Here is an 18,825-nt window from a genome sequence, read left to right on the forward strand (position 1 = left end):
AGCACAAACACTCCAGAGCAGTGATAACCCGGGGAGGGTGGAGGGGAGCAGGCAGGTTTCAGGTTCCACAGAACCCGTGAACACCCACAGGCTTGGGAAAGGAAATGGCTAGACGTGCGCCGTCCACGGGGCTGGGAGGTGGTCAGCAGGGAGGCTGGTCCTGCCTGACGGCTGGGGGACCTTTACCTTCATTCTCCTGTAACCTCCAAACAGCACTGTGACATAGGGTGGCATTCCCACCTGACAGTGACAACCCCGAGGCCCACACTTCAAATAACTAACTGTCTGTCGTAGGGCCTGTGGTTGTGGGAACTGGGGGTCATGAACTAGCTGCCTCCAGAACACCTTCTTGTCACACCCCTCAGGCTGCCTCCAACTCCTATTAATACTCCAGGAGCCACAGGCCCCACTCTGCACAGGGCTGCGGGTGGGCCCAAGCGGCAGAGGGGAACACGGGACACACGGGGTAACGGTGGTGTAGGAGCCGCGGCAGGCAGGCCTCAGACCATCTCGGTACTGGCCACTCACCTGTCACTCCGGGCCTGGGCTAATGCCTACCCAGCACCACCTGTCTCCGGGCCACTTCTCTGGGCACAGGCCCACCCCTGGGCGATGACACGTCTGTAGGAGGCCGCCTGCTCTCCAGGCCTCACGAGCCAGGGTGAGTGACACAGCAAAGGCCGCTACGTAGAGTCCAGATCCTGGGCTGGCCTCGGTTCTGCCGCTAACCACCCCCATGTGTTACCTGGGGAGAGGAGTTGTCCGGCACCCTAGGGCAGGTAGGAAATCTGTCTCTTCCTCCTTCAGGATCCCTACAAGAAGCAGAGCCCGGGGCCTTTACGGATTCCCTCCAGCCACAGCAGCCACCAGCCTGCCAAGGAGTCATTAGCATCTTCTGGGGGAGTTACTGCCACAGGGATGCTGAATGGCCATGCCATAAGTCCTAGCATCCCAGAGGCAGGTGTTGGGCTATGTAGTTTTCTTCCAGAACCGCAACAGGAATATCCGAGGCCCCCCCAAATAGCCTGGGGGCTAGGGCTAACACAATGTCACACTACCACCAGCAGCTGCCACTCATGCAGGCCCTTCTTGGCCTCTCAGAGGGAGGAGCTGCAGCTGTCAGAGGAACCTGGGGCAGAGGCTCCGGGACCAGGTTCGGTTTGTTCTCGGGCAGTAGGGACTTTCCAGGTCTGCAGAAGGGCTTCAATCTGACCACCGTTCATGTCCAGGGGGCTGGGAGAGAGTCTGGGAATGCAAGATCTGACTAACCCTAGGAGGTGGCACAGAGCTGCCACGAGAAGGGCTCAGGCCGCCTTCTCCTCCCCTGCCCGACCCTCTGCGAAGGCGCCAGACACAGTGAAGCAGGCTTGGAGGGGCAGGCAGACAACAAGCCTCTGGCCGCTCTCCCTCCTTCCCGGGAATGGGGAAGTACAGGCACCTGCAGCAAAGGTGAATGCTTAGGCAGGTCCCTGAATCGCCGTCCTCGCCTCCCCGCAGCACCGAGCGGCCAGGAGCTATAACCGCACGTCCAGCAGGTCACTCACTGTCCAGCCCACCAGGACCAGATGCCCGGTCATCTGCCGCAGTCCCATCCCCTGTCCCGCTCAGGATCCAGCGCGTCCGATCCCAGACGGCCTCGAGACGGCCTCCTAGGCTCGGAGGACCCCCGTCCCCCCGCTCCACGGGCCGGCTTGGCGCCGGGAGCACACCACCGCGGCCCACCGCGGCCCACCGCTGCCTTCCCAAGGGAGCCGCTGCGCTCGCTTCCCGGATCCTTCCGCCAGCAGGCGGCCCGACCTGCCGCCGAGCGCCGGGACGAGCGGCGCATTCTGGGAGGCGGTGCTGCATTCTGGGATCTGTAGTCCGCGGCCCGGACCTCGGCCCAAGAGGCCTCTCCGGTCCCTTAAGCCCCGAACGCCCGCGAGTCCAAGCGGCCCCGACGCCCCAGCCCGAGCTGCACCGGCCAGAGGACACGAAGCCCGTCAGCCTCCCGTGAGTCTCCGCCGGGCGAGTTCGCACACACCTCCCGGGGAAAGAAAAGTGCCGCACGGCGATGGCACAGTCTCGCGAGAGCCGAGCTCGGGAGCCACGCCCCCGAGGGTGGGCTACTGGGAATCCGTTTGGACTTCCGCCGCTCGAGTGCGATTGGGCCGCTGTGTCACGTGGCCCGGCGGTTACCGCGGCGACCGGACGGGCGCGCGCCGGGCCTCGCCCACCTTCCGGGCTGTCAGTGGGAGCCCCGAGCGCCCAGGATGCGGGCGCCGGCCAGGGAGCTGTTCCGAGACGCCGACTTCCCCGCCTCGGACTCCTCACTGTTTTCCAGCTTCTCCACGCCGCTGGCCCAGTTCCGGGAGGACATCACGTGGAGGAGGCCCCAGGTGCGGCCCCTGGCGCGGCTCTCGAGCCGAGGGCCGGGCCCCGGGCGCAGCCTCCCGCGCCGTGCGCGGCGGGAGGGGTGGCCGCGTCTGCCGCGTCTGTCCCAGAAACGGGGAGGGTGGTCCGTCGGGAGGGAGCCCCTCGTAGCTCCGTGCCAGGCCCGTCCCGGCTGTGCGGGAGGACCAGCGCCTGGCCCGCGCCTGTGAGAACTTGGTTCCGGAGGAGGCTCGGGGCCCGGCGACGGGGCCCACAAACCCATCCCCGCTTCTGCCCCGACGGGCGCCTGACCGCACTTAGCTTCTGGTGTGCACGGCCCTCCTGGCCGCCAGCGGGCCTGCCCCGTTACTTGTGTTTGCTGGTATCTGCTACGCCTGTGGTCTTCTGGAAGGGCCAGACTGAGCCTACGAAGCAAAGTTGTTTAGGGCTTCACGCACCTGCATTTTCAGATGTAAACGCTTTAAGGTGGCAGTTTGCGGGGATGCTCCGGCCCAGTGCTCTGTTGATAATCCTTAGAAACAGTGTATCTGCCCAGTAAGACTTCTCAGGTACGACCCTCCCCCGTCTGCACAGACACAGCCTGCATGGCCAGCAGCCCTCAAAGCCAGAGCAGCTTGGGTCTGGCGACTGAGGCATTTGGGCAACACGGAAAGTGCCCGTTTGGTGTGGAAGGACGGGAGGGCCAAAGCATGAAGAGCCTTACAGGCCATCCCAATGGAATTCGGGTTAAAAATGGATTCTAGGCACCTTGGAAGGCCATTGGGGGTTTTAGCAGAGGAGCGATTTGAGTGGGTTTATGTTTGAAGAAGCTCACTTTTACTGCTGGCCGGGCGGTGGATTGACCCGGCAAGCAAGCAGGCGGCCATCTCAGTAGTGATGCTCCTGGTAGCATGGCCACCTAGGATGGCTTCAGAGTGGGTGGGTTTGAGAAGTACTTTGGAGGGGGATTAACAGGTTTTACTGACCAACTGGAAGTGGAGGGTGAGGATAAAGCCAAGCTCAGGAATGACTTCTAGACTTCGAGACTGAGCACCTGGGTGATGTGCTAGGCGACACGGGGAGGTGGGGGAGAGCTAGGGATGGAACTCTCGGGTTGGGTTTTGCTCTCTCAGGTGCAAACAGAGCTGTCAGAGGCAGGTGGGCATGAGAGTCGGGCACGCAGGAAGTTCTGGGCTAGAGGTTCCCTCTGGGAATGGGCACTGTCCCAGGGCTCAGGGCCCTGAAGAGTGTCTCAGGAGAAAGTGGGGCTGGAGAAAAAGAGAGGGCTTGGAACTGAGCCCTGAGGGACCCTCACACTTCCGGGGGTGTCCAAGCAGGTGCCCTGGCAGGTAGCCACGAGAAGCAGCCGGCAGTGAGAGAAAAGGACAAGCGGGGACACATGGAACCCTGGGAGCCAAGAGGGGACTGTGGGGAAGTGCAGGGGCTCAGCCACTGTTCTGATGCCTGCAGGTGCCAGGAAAGATGAGAACAGAGAGATGCCTGCTGGATTTGACCACACAGAGGTGACCGGCTCAGAGGCTAGAGGGGCCTATGCTGAGGGAGGAGGAAGTAATGATCTGTTTCAAGAAGTCTGCCAGTGAAGGGAAGCCTCAAGGGGAGCTAATGCAGGGGGGATGGTCTGTTAGAGAGGACGGGGGTTCTCTCTCCATCTTCTGCTGGTGGGATTCTGCCTGTAGGGGTGAAAGGGGGGGGTCATGGGAGGAACCCAGGCTCTGAAGACAAGAGGGGGTCAGGTCAGGTTGCTTCTGATGAAGCTTCCGGCAAGGTCATCAGCTCAGAGGGGCGCAGGCAAGAGGGGGGCAGTGTAGCAGTGTTGAGAAGAGGGAATAAAGTAGTCTGGGGAGTGGGCAATTAAGCCTTGGAGAGAAGGGTTTCGGTTTCCAGCAGTATGGAGGACCCATTTGCGATCTGCCAGTGTGGACTTAAGTGAAACCGTTTTCTAGGCCAACAGTTAGCTGTTTGGAGAAGGGGGACGTGGGATCCATCCCGAGCTGGGGTTTTGCCACTTAACAAAGGTAGACAGAGAAGAGGACCCTAGAACCTAAGCCAGATGGGATGATGTGAAGCCAGGAGGGCTGACAGATGGAGGCCGCGGAGGCCAGCTGCTTCCCCTCCCCTCTTGGGCAATGCGGATGACCAGAAGAGCTCCTCCCCAGCGCCTGTCGCCTAGATCCCGTGTTCTTCGTTTTAAAGACTAGCCTTCAGACGAGGTGAACTCTTTATTTCAGGAGATCTGTGCCACACCCCGGCTGTTTGCAGATAACCCACAGGAAGGACAGGTGAAGCAAGGGCTGCTGGGAGACTGCTGGCTCCTGTGCGCCTGTGCTGCCCTGCAGAAGAGCCGGCGCCTCCTGGACCAGGTACCTGCGTCCGAGCGTGTTTCTCTTCTGCTCTGTCTTCCTGTCTGCTGCGCACAGGAAGGAAGCGGGAGGCGAGGCAGCCGAACCTCCTGTTCTACGGGGCTCTGCTGAGGTCGCCCAGCATGGCTGGTGGAAAGGGAGGGCTCTGCTCACAGGCCCCAGGGGCTCCAAGGCACAGACACCGTGTCCCCCTCTCACCAGGGCTCCCCGGTGCTTTCTGCCCTGCTCTGCCCTCCGACACCCTTGGAGGGATGCACAGATGAGCAGGCCAGCCCAGAGTAGGAATGCCCCGGGTTTGGAGTAAGTTTTTCTAGCTGGTTGCTGTTGTTGTTTTTTAAACAAGCTTTGAATGTAAATTGGCAAAAGGTGATTAAAGTGGTTTCCGAGGCTGGGCGGCTAGCACAGGTGTAGGAGGGCTGCTCAGAGTGCTCCCCCAGGAGCACCACAGCTCTTTGTTTGGCTCGTCGCTAGAATGTTACTGATTAATGCAGCAAGGCTGACAGTGGTGACCCATCCAGAGCTCCTCCCGGGTCCCCAGGCCTTGCTAAGCACACCACAGTTGCTGGCATTTGTTCTCCGGGCCTCTCTGGCTTTGACCCCGGTTCATAAGTGAGAGCGCGAAAACCACTGCTTTCGTGTTTGTAGCCGCTGAGGGGCAGAGCCAGGACCAGACAAGTGTGTCGGGGGCAAAGCCCACACCTGTGGGGTCCCAGCACCAGAGCCAGCAGTGGACGGGCTGGCCCGGATCCCGAGGCACCAGCCTCCAGCCGGGGGGTTGCTGTGCCCACGGTGACCTGCCGTCTGCCACCGGCTGTGCTGAAAATTGGGTCACTCGTGCCTGTAAAAGTCACGTTTGTTTTGGATTCAGGTCGAGTGCTTATTTGGGACAATAGGACATAATGGTTGGCTTTAAGCTTCTGGAGACACTCGGCTCCCTCAGTGTGGCCCCGAGATATGTACATTGAAAAGTCGGTTAGCTTTCCGTGGGATGATTAGGTTTCCGCAGACCGGCAGGGTCCCCTGGAATGGCTCTCATGAAGGTGCTTGGAGGGCGCTGCGTGCGTTGCCTCTCACGGTCTCCTTTTGCCTTTCCCTGTGCACGGTAGGTCATTCCTCCAGGACAGCCGAGCTGGCTCGACCCAACGTACCGCGGCTCCTTTACCTGTCGAGTTTGGCGGTTTGGACGCTGGGTGGAGGTGACCATAGATGACCGTCTGCCTTGTCTTGCAGGGAGACTCTGCTTCTCCCGGTGCCAGAGAGAGGATGTGTTCTGGCTTCCCTTACTGGAGAAGGTCTACGCCAAGTACGCGTGCCGGAGGCTGGAGGGTCGGGGTGGGCAGGGAGCCACAGCGGCCTGAGTCCGCCCCCGGGAAGCACGCCCCCGCTCTCCCTGGGCTGCAGTGTCCTCCTCCGTTCCAGGGACCTGACAGCCAGGATGGCGTGGGGACTGACTTGTCCAGAGACAGAAACTCTGAGACTCGGCCTGTGGTTTGCCCCATCCCCGGCCCGCTCCCCCTTTCTCCACACTCATCTCAAAGTCGGGCACGAAGGCATCGCCTCCAGAGGGAGAGGGTGTGCGTTTCCCTCCCCTGGAAATGGTGGGAGGTGGGAGGCCACCCAGGTCGCACTGCTTGTTTAGCCTGGTCCTGCCTGAGACCACGACCCTCACCCGGGGTCTGAATCGAAGAAGCCTCCTCTTAGGATGCACACATCAGCTTGCCCAAAGAGGCTGCACCGATAGGCCTTAGCCCTAAGGGAGCGAGGAAGGCCTGCAGTGATATTGGTGCGAGTGAGTCCCTCCATCCCCTGGCCAGTGTGGGGTTTGATCTCGCGAGGCAAGGAGCGGGTGTTCACAGGCTTGCGCCCCGCACCGCCTCATGCTGATATCTGCCCTGGAGGCGGCAGGACATTGCTGGGCTGCTGTGCGTTACAGCCTTTGAGGGTCAGGTGATGCCTGGACTTGATGAGAATGAGGCAGGAGTAAAGAGAAGCAATTGAAGTGGTGGGCGAGGTGATCTGGGGGTGTTGGGTGTGGGGATGGAAGGGGCAGGGTACCTGGGCCAGAGGCTCACTGGCTGCGGTTGTCTCCCTAGGGTCTATGGGTCCTATGAGCACCTGTGGGCCGGGCAGGTGGCGGATGCCCTGGTGGACCTCACCGGTGGCCTGGCGGAAAGGTGGAGCTTGAAGGACTTGGCAAGGACCGGCGGCCGACGGGACAGGCCTGACGGCTCAGAGCACAGGACTTGTCGGCAGCTACTCAGCCTCAAGGACCGGTGCCTGATAAGCTGCTCGGTGCTCAGTCCCAGAGCAGGTGAGAAGCAAGCGGGGGGTTGGTGGGGGGGGGGGGGGGAGCAGCGCGAGAGGCCCGCACACACGTGCGTCATCTTCTTGCGGCCCCGTCAGGGCCGAGTGGAAAGCAAGACGTTTGTGCCTGAAAGCTGGTGTCTGGTGTGTGACTGTCCCCGCCACCCGTCCTTCTCTGGAGGGAGGTGTCCCTTGCTCCCCGACTCACCGCTAGGGTGAGGCCGGAGCCCTGTGGGCGGCCGCCGTGTGGAGACTTCGTAGGAGATGGGTGGCGGCAGCATCTGGGGCTGGCTGGCGACCTGGCGGAGTCAGCACTGAGGCTTCCGCCTTGGGGGTCCTCGCACTCGTCAGAGAAAGCTTGTTGAAAGAAAAACAACACGCAACCAGAGCTCCTTTGAGTTTTTCGCGGACTTTAGTAGGTCTTTCCCACCAACACGTGTGTGTTTTGCACTTTGCACCGTATGCCATTTTCTCAGGTGCCGCGTAAACTGTCAGTGTCAGTTCCGTTCGCAGATCTGCTGTGGTTTTCTTACTCTTTCCCTTAACGTCAGACCTTTAAGGTCTTTTCGGTTTCTCGCGTTATAGACGGCATTACTGAACGTGTTCGTATTTGAGAGCGTCCGGGATGAACTTCACTATGAAAATCATAATGACCCCAGAATAGGGACATTGAAATAAATGGACACGTGTGGACAATTCAGTTGCCCGGCCTGTGCTGAGGGCTGGGTCTGCCCCCCCCCCCCGCCCCCCCGCCGCGTGCAGGAAATGAGGGAAGCCCGCGGAAGCCTGCGCGTGACACAGCGTTAGAACCTTCCCTGAGTCTTGGCATCAGCTGCCCCCAGGGTGGGCGGGGTCAGTTCTTGGCGCTCCAGGCTTTGCAGAAGCCCCTAGGCAAAGAGGGGGCTGTGGGAGGTCATCGGGATCCCCTGGAGCGTCTCAGGGCTGAGGACTGAGGCAGACCCCGAGAGTGGAGGCTATAATGCCGTTGTAAATAAAGCTTTTCAAGACATTCCTGGGGTTTCTTCTCCTTTCTGGACTGCCACCCCCCTTCCCAGGTTGGAGTTCCTTCACTCTTCGGCCCCTCCTTTTGCATGTCTGTTTGTCCCAAGGGCTCTGGGCAAATGGGGTGGTTTCCTCTCTGGAGCCTCCGGTCCCCCCGCCCCACACCACGTGTTTCCTCCAGCAGTACCTGCTGTGCGATGCCACCCGAGCCAGCCTCGCCGGGAGGTCACAGACCTGCCACTGACAGTGCTGGTGGCGGCACCAGGGGCCCTGTGCCCCTTGTCGGTCGGCCGGCCGGCCATCCTCTCTCGTCCGCCCAGGCAAGGACCGAGCCACCGAGAAGGGAATGAGCTGCCGGGCCTGTGGCCGCGGAGCCAGAGTCCAGACCTGGGTCCTTCGCCGTGGCTCTGCCGTGGCGAAGGCCACTCCTAAGCTCGCTTGTCCACAGGGTCGGGAAAGGAGCCCCACTAGTCCGTGGGGATCTGGGTGCTGGTGTGGCCGCAGCAGGGTGGGCTGGAGCAGCCCGCGGGGAAGGAGACAGACCCGTGGGTCTGCTCGGCTTGGGGACTCCCTGCCCACATCCCAGCTGTGTCTCTCCCAGGTGCCAGGGAGTTGGGGGAGTTTCATGCCTTCATTGTGTCGGATCTGCGAGAGCTCCGGGGGCGGACTGGCCAGGCCATCCTGCTGCTGCGCATTCAGAACCCCTGGGGCCGGCGGTGCTGGCAGGGGCCCTGGAGAGAGGGGTGAGTATGGGCGAGGCCAGAACTGTACTGCCGTCAGGCAGGCCGGGAGGGTGGGGCCCCGAGTGGCAACTCAGAGCTGTGTGTGTCACAACCGTGTGTGTCCCGGGCTCTGGTGCCGTGGCTCGTGGCAGACCGTTCGTAGCTGGTCAGGACGGTGCATGGTTGGTCTCCAGCAAGGCCCTCCTGGCACCACCTCTGGTCCCCTGAGTCCTGTGCTCGGCCCCAGACAACCTTAGGAGGCCAGTGTCGTGCATGGTGCCGGGACCAAGGCAACCCTAGACCCTGGGGTCCCGTCTCGAGGGTGCCCGTGGAATGGTAGGTGCCCCATCGGGCTGCGGGTGACAGGGACATGTGAGTGCTCAGCTTTCTGACCTTCACTGGTGCTGGGAACCTGGATTGAATGAGGGTGCTGGACCCGCTCCCCGTGGCCGGCCGTGGCCGGTCAGCAGATCCGACGCTTGCCCCCGAGCCCAGGCTGGTGGCAGCTCCACCCGAGTCGATCAAGCACATCTCTCGTTCACCTGCTCGAGGACACCGCTCTGGGGAGATGTGTCTAGAGACGGGGGCCCTCGGGGAAGGACAGAGGTGACTGGCTGCGGAAGGGCCAGCGTGGAGCCACCCGAGCTGGCAGGGCACAGGGCTCCTCGGTCAGTGTCGTCCGCTCTCGGATGAGAGGCCCCTCTGAAGTGCAGTGTCTTCCAGGGGCGAAGGGTGGAGCCGGGTGGACCCGGCGGATGAGGCTACACTGCTGTCCCAGCTGCAGGAAGGGGAGTTCTGGGTGGAAGAGGAGGAGTTCCTCCAGGAGTTTGATGAGGTCACCGTGGGCTTCCCGATCACGGAGGCTGGACACCTACAGAGCCTCTACTCAGGTAAGGGGAGGCCCGCACGCTGGGGGAAGCCCGCACGCTCACCCTGGGGGAGGCCTGGTGGGGGGGGGGGGGGCAAGCCGCATGGGCTCTGCCTTCGGAAGTCAGGGCTGAGCGGAGCCCGCGTCCCTCTGGGGGCCCCTGGGCACCAGCCTGGCTACAGGCCCCAATCTACTTCCTTCAGTGCAGAGAGATGGTTCCACTTCCTCCCGTCCCTGGCAGCTCAAGGTGCTGGGAGACACGGGGCTCCCTCCTATAGGGTGCCGTGGCTGGTGTTGGTGAGAGGGGCAGGAAAGGAGGCGTGGGAGCCCTTTCCTGGAGCCGATGCTTGGTTCTCCGTCTAGAAAAGGAGCTGTGCCACACTCAGGAGCTACCGGGGGCCTGGGTCAAGGGGCAGTCTGCAGGAGGCTGTCGGAACAACAGCGGCTTTCCCAGCAACCCCAAATTCTGGCTGCGGGTCTCGGAACCAAGTGAGGTGTATGTTACCGTCCTGCAGAGACCCAGGGTGCGCACGGCAAACTGGGCAGGCCGGGCTCGGGCACCGTTGAGGGACGACCGCGCCTCATGGACCCCGGCCAGCCTCCTGGGCAAGGACTACCAGGCCGTGGGCCTGCATATCTGGAAGGTAATTCTACCTTGGTCCCGGCTCCCTGCTCAGGGCCTAGGGGCGCTAGGACAAGAGTGACACCGGTGACCGCCAGGAGCCTCAGGTGTCCCCCGCCTACCCCAGGGTCATACACCAGCTGGCGCTCCCACAGACCCGGCCCCGCCTAACCCAGCCGGCATCCGTCAGACAAAGGGAAACGAAAAGAAAAGCAGCCGGTGGCGGAACCGGCCGGAGGGACCAGGGCACAGCCCTGTCTCGATCCCCTCTGCTCTCCCCAGAGCCCTGTCTCGATCCCCTCTGCTCTCCCCAGAGCGGGAGGGCTTGACATCTGGGACGGGGCCCCTGACCCCTGGGGCCGAGTGAGAGCCCTGGGTTGGTGGGCGCTTTGAGCCGTCCCCTGCCGTGCTGGGGCGGGGCCCACAGGTCCGGGCGGTTTCTTTGTGCCGGGTGAAGGCGGCAGGCCGGTCTCGGGACGTTGGCACGCGGGCCCCCTCTCTGCAGGTGGAGAAGCGGCGGGTCAGCCTGCCCAGGGTCCTGTCCACGCCCCCCGTGGCTGGCACTGTGTGCCACGCCTACGACCGGGAGGTCCACCTCCGCTGTGAACTCGGCCCCGGCTACTACCTGGCCGTCCCCAGCACCTTCCTGAAGGACGTGCCGGGGCAGTTTCTGCTCCGGGTCTTTTCCAGTGGGAGAGTCTCCCTCAGGTGAGAGGGGCAAGTGGGGTCTCCAGGCCGCGCTCCCTCGAGGGCCTCAGTGGAGGAAGGGGGAGAGCGGCCCAGGCAGCTTCCTGGCGGTCTGTGTGCGTCTGCGGCCCGTGACAGCCGGGTCCTCCTGTGTGTCTCCCCCGGGCAGTGCCATCAAGCCGGCGACCGCGAGCCCTGCCTCCGGGGAGGCCCTGCCCGCAGGGGAGTGGGAGACCGTGCAGCTGCGGGGCTCTTGGAGAATCGGCCAGACGGCGGGGGGCAGCAGGAACTTCGCCTCCTACCCTACCAACCCTTGCTTCCCCCTCTCGGTCCCCGAGGGCACAGGGCCCCGCTGCATCCGAATCACTCTGCGCCAACACTGCCGTGACAGCGAGTGCCACCCCATCGGCTTCCACGTCTTCCAGGCAAGCCCTTCCTGTCCCTGGGGGTAGGCGGGCACAGGGCGGCCCTCGGGGGGGGCTGGTCCACACAGGCGGCCAGGCCGGACAGAGAGGCCCGGACGCGGTCACGTGGGCACAGCCAGGCTGGCTGGTCCCGTACAAGATCCGTTTCTGGGTTTCGTGAAGTCTGTAATTCACTGGGGTCGTAGGTCAGCTTAGAACCCTGGCTCAGAACAAGCGTCACGAGGTCAGGTCTGCTCCCTAGAACCGTGCCTCCCGCCCAGGAGACCCGACGGCGTGCCCCAGGAAAGGCGGTCCGCCAGGAGCCGCCCCGAAGCCATGACGCAGTTCATGGCACAGGTTCGCGGGGAAGAACAGGAAAGGGAGCCCACCCGCCCACAGAGCCAGCGTGAGGGCCTGGCAGACAGATGCCCCCGATCGCAGTTGCTCAGGTGATTCTCAGAGCAGAGAGCTGTCCCCCCGCGGGAGGAGAGGAGGCTGTGTTGAGGCCGGAGTAGGGCCAGCACGTCACAGACGCCACCCCAAACCTCCCTCCACCTCAGTCTGCCCGCCCTGTGTTGTAACGCAGCCGGGACAAGCCCAGCAGACCTGTAGTTGGAGGAAGGGGGACAAGTGCGATGCCGGAGGTCAGGGGTCGTAAGCCCAGACTCCACGGGGATGAAGTGGCTCCCAGCTCACATTTGTGCCCCTCCTGGGGGCCCCGCTTCATGCTGGGTGCCGAGGAGGGCATGGGCCAGGAGGGCAGCCTGGAGCCGTGCCCTGGGCGCCGTCGTGGGGTGGGCACACAGAGCCCGGGGTGCAGATGATGTGAAGGAAGGGTGGGAATTTCTCTGGTTGAGAAGCTTCTGTACCCTTGGGAGGACACTGTGCTCCCCAAGAGCTGAGGGCTCATTCTGGAGCTTCGCTGCCCCCGGGCTGCCAGCCGGGGCACCCAGGAGCTTCGATACAAGTGCCAGTGCCAGGAGCCGGTCAGACGACCCTCAGGACAGAGGCCTGGGCAGTGGTGGTCATGGCGGTCCCCCACGCCTGATGGGGCCGCCCGCCTGACAAGGGCGGTGGGGCCTCGGTGAGTGTGAGCCCAGCTTCTCCAGCTTGGTGGCCCTTCTTCCCTGGAAAAGGGAGTGTGACGTGGGAGATGTGAGATCCGGGCAGACTGCACCGGGCGCCTCCCCACCCTGGACACCCCGGCCTCGGAAAGGGAGTGCAGTCCCGAGACTGGGAAGGACTTGGTGGCCGTGGCAGCCCAGCGGACAGCCCCACCCCTCGACCCCGTCTGAGCCCACGCCTCCGCCAGGTTCCGGTGGATGGCGGGAGCCAGGGCGCGTCCCGCCTGCTGCTCCAGGACCCTCTGCTAAGCTGTGTGCCACACTGCTACGCCCAGGAAGTGAGCCGGCTCTGCCACCTGTCGGCGGGGACCTACAGGATTGTGCCCTCCACCTACCTGCCAGACACAGAAGGGGCCTTCACGGTGACCATCGCCACCAGAATAGACAGGTGGGGCTCCGGGGCTGGGGGTGGCCCTCGGTGTCTTAGTATTCACCTGCCTGTTCTCTCCCGCCTGCCCTGCTCGCCCCAGCGCTTGTCTGTCCCCGCAGAGCAGCAGCGGGCAGGGCGTGAGCCTTGGGACCCCTCCTTGCCTGGGAGTCTGGGGGGGAGCGTGGCTGCTCTCGAGCTGGGGGCCAGGAGGCCGACCGTGTCTTCTCTCCCGCAGGCGCTCCATTCACAGCCAGGAAAGGCTGGGGCAGCTTCTCCAGGAGGTACGTGTGGGGCCTAGGGCAGAGGGCCACCCCATTACTCTGCCTTGAGGCCGCCTGGCGCCCTGGGGTCTGAATTACCCCAGCTTCCTCCCGGAGGCCAGGCTGCAGGCCAGGCTGTGCCCGGGGACACCGGCACACCGGTGTGTGAACATGGGGGCCACCAGGCAGAGCCCCTCAGCAACCGAGAGCCCGGGGCTGCAGTCCCAGCCCCTGGCAGTGCTGCTCGGAGGAGGGCGGCCCTGCTCAGACCTCGCCGTCTCTCGTCCTGCAGGCCTCCTTCATGGCAGTTATGAAAACCTAACTGGGTGACCCCCGTGTCGGCTCCGGTGACTGGGGGGTGAGAGGCCCCCTCCCACGGTGCCACCAGCCTCCGTGCTGTGGCTCACAGCCCCGAGTCGGATGGCTGCACGTGCCCGCGGGTCCTGCAGGGAGGTGGCCGTGGGGCGAAGCAGGTGCCTCGGAAAAGCAAAAACCGCTGCATCGGGCGTCCTTGTTCCATGGCGCTGAGGCCGGAGAGCCTCCCAGAGACCCTCGGCGGCATCTGTCCCTGGCTCCGGAGAGAGGCCTCACAGGGGACAAGAGCGTATCAGGACAAATCTTGTTTAGAACTAGTTATTACGGCAGACGTTTTTAGGAAGAAACTTTATGAATAAACGTGAGTACTGAGCGGTTTGCGGAGCCTCGTCTCGGGGAGCCGCAGGCCGAGTCCGCTCTCCCTGAGGAGCAGGGGAAGACCCGGGCCCTGCGCTCCCTCGGGGCCCTGCTGGCCTGTGAGGCGGGCAGGCTGCTTGAGGACGCAGTGGGTGGTGGGAGCCTGGAGGGTCGTGGAGGGGCCGTGGGTGCCCGCCCCGTGACGTGAGCAGGAGGGAGCAGCCCAGGGCAGCACCTTGGTGCCGGCCACGTCGTCCGCCCTGTCCCTGCTGGGCCTTACCCCACCTGGGCGTCCGGAGGGACTCTCGGCCTCGGCCTCCCTTCCGTTTGGAGGTGCCAGATGCAGTCGTTCGCTCTTGACGTGGGAGGAGGCGTCCCCTGGGGCCCCGGGCCTCTGACCGGTTGGACGCAGTCAGCCCTGGTCTAGGCCGGGCCTCTCTCCCCACCCCCGCTGCTTCCCTGACTGGCCAGCGCCGTGGCGTCGCCGTCCTCACCTTCCAAAGGAGGGCTGGGGGCCGCAACACAGGCCCGAGGAAGACCTCGCTGCCCCACGCCCCTTCACGTGTGAGCAAGACCCCTCGCGGTGACCAGTTCTCTGGGGTCGAGTGGAGGACGGAGGGGCTCCAGGATCTGGAGGTGCCACGGATGGAGAGGCAGCCTGGCAGAGGCAGCCAGACACTAACTGGACTTCCAGGACACGGCTGGGCCTGTGGGGCACGGGCCGTGGCCCCCGCACCAGAGGAGGCTCACGCCCTCCTGGCCGCCAGCCCCCTGGGCCTGTGCCAGCTTGTGGTTCCTTCGCATGGTTCCTTCGTGGGAGGCAGAGCTGAAGGAGACCTCACCCCCAGGGCATCCTCAACAGGCAGGCAGGCCCGGCTGTCCTGGGCGTGGCCGCCTCCCTCTGACCGAGTGAGCTCCAGAAGTAGCTTGTGTTCTCTGGGCTTCGATGTCCTTGCTGAACACGTGTCTGAGCCCTGGCCATACTCAGTGTGCCCCCGTGTCTGCCCTGGAGTCCTTGGCCTGGAAGGGCCTGTGGGGTGGGCACCAGCGGGGCTCATTCTGCTGAGGACAAGAGTGACTGAAAGAGGGCTCTTACCCGCTCCCACCCCACAGGAGGACCCGATGCACGGGCGACTTCCAGTCTCCGTCAGCCACCTGACGTTGGCCCCCCACCCAGCCCGGTGTGAGCTGGGGGGGCTGCAGACCACAGACCCCACGGGGTCCGGGCCGGTGCGCTGCTGTCTCACCCGTCCTCTGTATTGACCTGAGCCCCGCCTCGGACCCAGCCTGTGGCCCCGGGGAGCTGGGCAGCAGCAACCAGCCACGCCCTGGAGGCCTGGTTCTGTGGACGGGCCGGTGGGGGACTACCCGGGTGAAGGGCCTCCCTCCTGTGTCCGGGGGCCCTGGCAGACCCCTGACGGGCAGGTCTGGGTGTGTGCATGTGGGAACGCCACCTTTTCGGGCCTTCCCAGCAGACTTTGCCCCACACCACCTGTTTGGTTTCTCGTTTCCACTTCCTGCTTGGGGCAGGTGGACCGTGCCTTCTCCATGGGAGCCGTGTCCTACCCAGTCCTGGCCCTGGGTCTGCCCTCGTTGTCCTCGCCTGCCCTCCTTCCCCTGGGCCTGGGTCAGCCTTGGGGGCCGCAGGGGACCTGGGGTGAGTATCAAGATCCTGGTGTCCTCAGAGCGGTAGTCAGGGAGAGGGCCTGGCTGGGTCTGGGCTTCCGGGGTGAGAGGAAGGACAGAGCTGGAGTGAACGGGACAGGGCCAGCCAGACGGGGCCAAGGTTGTCAGATGCTCCAGCCTCTTTCCTCTCTGTCTCTGTCTCCATTAATAATCATTTTTTTCTCACTCAGTGTCCCATGTCTGCATCATTTGGTTTTACTAGATTTTTTTTTCTCCTGTAATATTTAACAGATTTAAGCTAGAGATGCTGCCTTTTGAAAGGAATGGGAGAGTCATTTTTCCCTAGGGACACTCTGGGGGCTTTTTGGACCCCAACACAAGGCCTTGGACGTGGCTGCTCCATCAAGGAGAGGGTCGTTGCTGGTTTTGAGGATGAACTTTAAGGGGCAGGCTGGGCCTTCCAGCACCCAGGAGTACTCAACTCAGCGGCTCTGGGGCCCCGTCCCTCCCCAGGGGACCTCAGATGCAGGGCACTGGCTGGGACCCTCTGGCTGTTCCTCTGGTTCCCAGCAAGCACAGGCTGTTTCTGCACAGACAGGACAGTCTGGCCTGGGAGCCGGCTCACTCAGCGTCCTGGGGAACTCAGACCATGGAGTTTTAGTCAGGACCATGCTTATGCTTGGTTCCCTAAAGCACCTCCCCTCCAGGGCTGGGGCTCAGGCCATACACATCCTCAGCTGCCTGTCCCTTCACAAATCACCCAAGAGGGGAGGCTGATGGATCAGGAAACAGCTTTGGCTTGGACTGGGCTGGCTGCTCTATCAGGGGCCAGTCCTAGTCCCTTGTGGGTTCCTGGTGCCTGGGCAGGTGTGACGCTGGGGCACCATGACGTGTGTGTGTGTGTGTGTGTGTGTGTGTGTGCGCACGCGCGCGGGCGATCTGACTGATGTGGTCTCATCCCTCATCCCCCAAGGCCTATTGAGAAGACCCACCAGCACCAACACATCCCTCTCCACTACCCTGATCCCCTGTCCCTTCATTCTGAAGTCCCTCTGTGAGTGTGTGTGGGGTGCTGTGGATGGGGCTCAGATGCCCAGTACCCTGCCCTTGAGGACTGTCTGCACACAGATCATCTGGACGGTCCTGATGATGAGGGATAGATGATGCATTGATGTGTAGGGGTGGCCCTTGATCAGCCTGGGGTCAGCAGTGCAGGGCAAGCAGGGGCTGGCAGAGGAGTTGAGCAGCCTCAGGAAATGGAAAGAAGCTCTCTGTGCCTGCAGTGTGGCAAGTAGGCTCAGCACCTGTGGCAGGAGCTAAGGCTGGAAAAGTAGGTAAGGGTCTTGAGGTCCATTTAAGGAGCTTGGGTCTTACATCCTGGGTAGTAAGGAGCCACTACACAGTTTTTAAGCAGGACCTGATAGGTGTATATGTGACTTCTCTCTCTGGTCGAAGTCTCTAGATGGGGAGGGGACCAAATAGAAGGCTGTTGCAGACATCAAGAGACAGATGATGGTGTCCTGTCCAGAAGGGAGGTAGGAGAGGCAGAGAGAAGAGGTCACTGTTGAGGTACATTTAGAAAGCAAAAGCAGCAGAACATGATGCTTGATGTTTAATTAGATTGATCGCCTAGAGCAACATGAAGAGAATTGATACCTTCAAATCCATGAACATGGTATACCTACCCATTTTTTGAGGTCTTCCTTAATTTCTCTCAGCAATATTGTGTGTCCTGGAGCATAGATATTTTGCACTTATTCTTACCTACTTTGTTTTCCAACACTTGCAAATGATATTGTATGTTAGGTTTCATTTTTCTAATTTTTTTTTTTTTGCTAGTATATAGGAATACATTTTTTGTACATTATTTTGTGTCCTATAGCCTTATTAATTCACTTATTCATAGTTTGGGGGTTGGGTTGTTGGTTTTTGTTGGGTTTTGGTTTTGATTTGTAAATGTCTTAGGATTTTCTACATACAGAATTACGTCACATGTGAAAACAGAAAGCTCTGTTTCTTCCTTTCTTACCTGAATTCATTTTTTTTTCTTGCTTTATTTCTGGAGACTCGGACCTCCAATACCATTTTGAGTAAAAGTGATGAGAGCCACCTTCCTTGTTCCTGATCACAGTAGGAAAGCACTCAGTCTTTCACCATTAGGTATGATTTTTTTTTTTTTTTTGTAGATGTTCTTTATCAGACTGAGGGAATTTCCCCCTATTCCTAGTTTTTGAGAGTTTCTATCAGAAACAGATGTTGAATTTTATCAAGTGATTTTCTTCCATTATATAAATGCAAGGAAGATCGGAGGAGATGACTATATAAATGTTCCCCTTTATTAATGTAGTCAATTATATTGGTTGGCATTGTGATGTTAAAACAAACCTTATGTCCTCAGGATACTTGTGTGCAATGTATTATTTGTTTTATACATTGCTGGATTCAGTTAATGTATTTTAAAGAATTTTTATATCTGTGTTCATACATGATATTGTTCTGTATTTTTGTTTTCTTGTAATATCTTTGTTCAGGTTTAGAATGAGGGTATGCCTTGCTTTTGAAAACGAGTTTTAAGAAGTGTTCTCCTTCTTTATGTTCTGAAAGTGCTAAGGATTGATATTATTTTATTCTTAAATGTTTGGTAGAATTCACCAGTGACACCATCGGGGTTGGGGGTTTCTTTGTGGGAAAGTTTTAGATTATGAATTCAACAACTTTAATAAATATAGACTATTCAAATTTTCTATTTCTTGTACAAATTTTGACAAGCTGTGACTTTTAAGAAATTTGTGCATTTCAGAGCACCTGAGTGACTCAGTTGATTTCACCTCAGGTCATGATCTCACCGTGAGTGGGACTGAGCCCCACTCTGCACTGACAGGAGGGAACCTGCTTAGGATTCTCTCTCTCTCGTCTCGCTGCCCCTCTCCTGCTTTCTCTCTCTCTTAAAATAAATAAATACACTTAAAAAAATAAATTTGTGCATTTCAACTGAGTTGTCAAATATATTTGCATGACATTATTAATGACGTTCTTTTATTATTCTAATGTCGGTAGGATCTGAATTGATGCTTTCTCTTTCATTTCTGATATTAGTAATTTGTGGGGTGTTTTTTACCTTGATCAGTGTAGCCCTAGGTTTATCAACTTCATTGATCTTCTCAAGAAAACCAACTTTCAGTTTATTGATTTTATCTGTTATTTTTGTATTATATTAAATTTCTACTTTTTTAATTTCCTTTCTTCTCACTTCATTTTAATTTGTTGTTTTTATCCTAGGTTCCCAAAGTGGAATCTTAGATCAACGATTTTAGGCCTTTTCTCTTTTCTAATATAAGCCCTCAAAGCTACACATTTTCCTCTAAACATGGCCTTAGCTTTGTCTCATAAATATTGGTAAATTGTGTTTTCATTGCCATTTAGTTCAAAAT

At 60.1% G+C, this 18,825-nt stretch overlaps 1 protein-coding gene across 3 annotated transcripts; it reads left to right on the top strand.

The window, feature by feature from the left end:
• Positions 1 to 2,038: 2,038 nt before the first annotated feature.
• CAPN10 (calpain 10) lies at positions 2,039 to 13,783 on the top strand. 3 transcript variants are annotated; one of them, XM_086720134.1, is made up of 13 exons: positions 2,039 to 2,378; positions 3,823 to 3,875; positions 4,602 to 4,733; positions 5,840 to 6,036; positions 6,827 to 7,044; positions 8,641 to 8,782; positions 9,485 to 9,651; positions 9,993 to 10,273; positions 10,757 to 10,959; positions 11,108 to 11,363; positions 12,655 to 12,854; positions 13,072 to 13,117; positions 13,389 to 13,783. In XM_086720134.1, the coding sequence occupies exons 1-13, from the start codon at positions 2,054 to 2,056 to the stop codon at positions 13,416 to 13,418; spliced, it is 2,250 nt and encodes a 749-aa protein (XP_086576260.1). In that variant the 5' UTR covers positions 2,039 to 2,053; the 3' UTR covers positions 13,419 to 13,783. The 3 variants fall into 3 exon arrangements, with proteins under 3 accessions (XP_086576260.1, XP_086576261.1, XP_025768154.1); XM_025912369.2 differs by lacking the exon at positions 3,823 to 3,875 and having other exon boundaries at positions 2,164 to 2,378; XM_086720135.1 differs by lacking the exons at positions 13,072 to 13,117; positions 13,389 to 13,783 and having other exon boundaries at positions 11,284 to 11,363; positions 12,655 to 12,790.
• Positions 13,784 to 18,825: the final 5,042 nt, after the last annotated feature.

The sequence above is a fragment of the Puma concolor genome, chromosome C1 (genome assembly GCF_028749965.1).
Source record: "Puma concolor isolate L17-30 chromosome C1, mPumCon1.1.hap2, whole genome shotgun sequence".
NCBI lineage: Eukaryota > Metazoa > Chordata > Mammalia > Carnivora > Felidae > Puma > Puma concolor.

Coding starts and splice junctions, on each gene's coding strand:
- CAPN10 (XM_086720134.1), top strand. CDS start 2,054: ATGGCACAGTCTCGCGAGAGCCGAGCTCGGGAGCCACGCCCCCGAGGG. Junction 2,379..3,822: donor TCACGTGGAGGAGGCCCCAG/GTGCGGCCCCTG, acceptor TGATGCCTGCAG/GTGCCAGGAAAGATGAGAAC. Junction 11,364..12,654: donor TCGGCTTCCACGTCTTCCAG/GCAAGCCCTTCC, acceptor CGCCTCCGCCAG/GTTCCGGTGGATGGCGGGAG.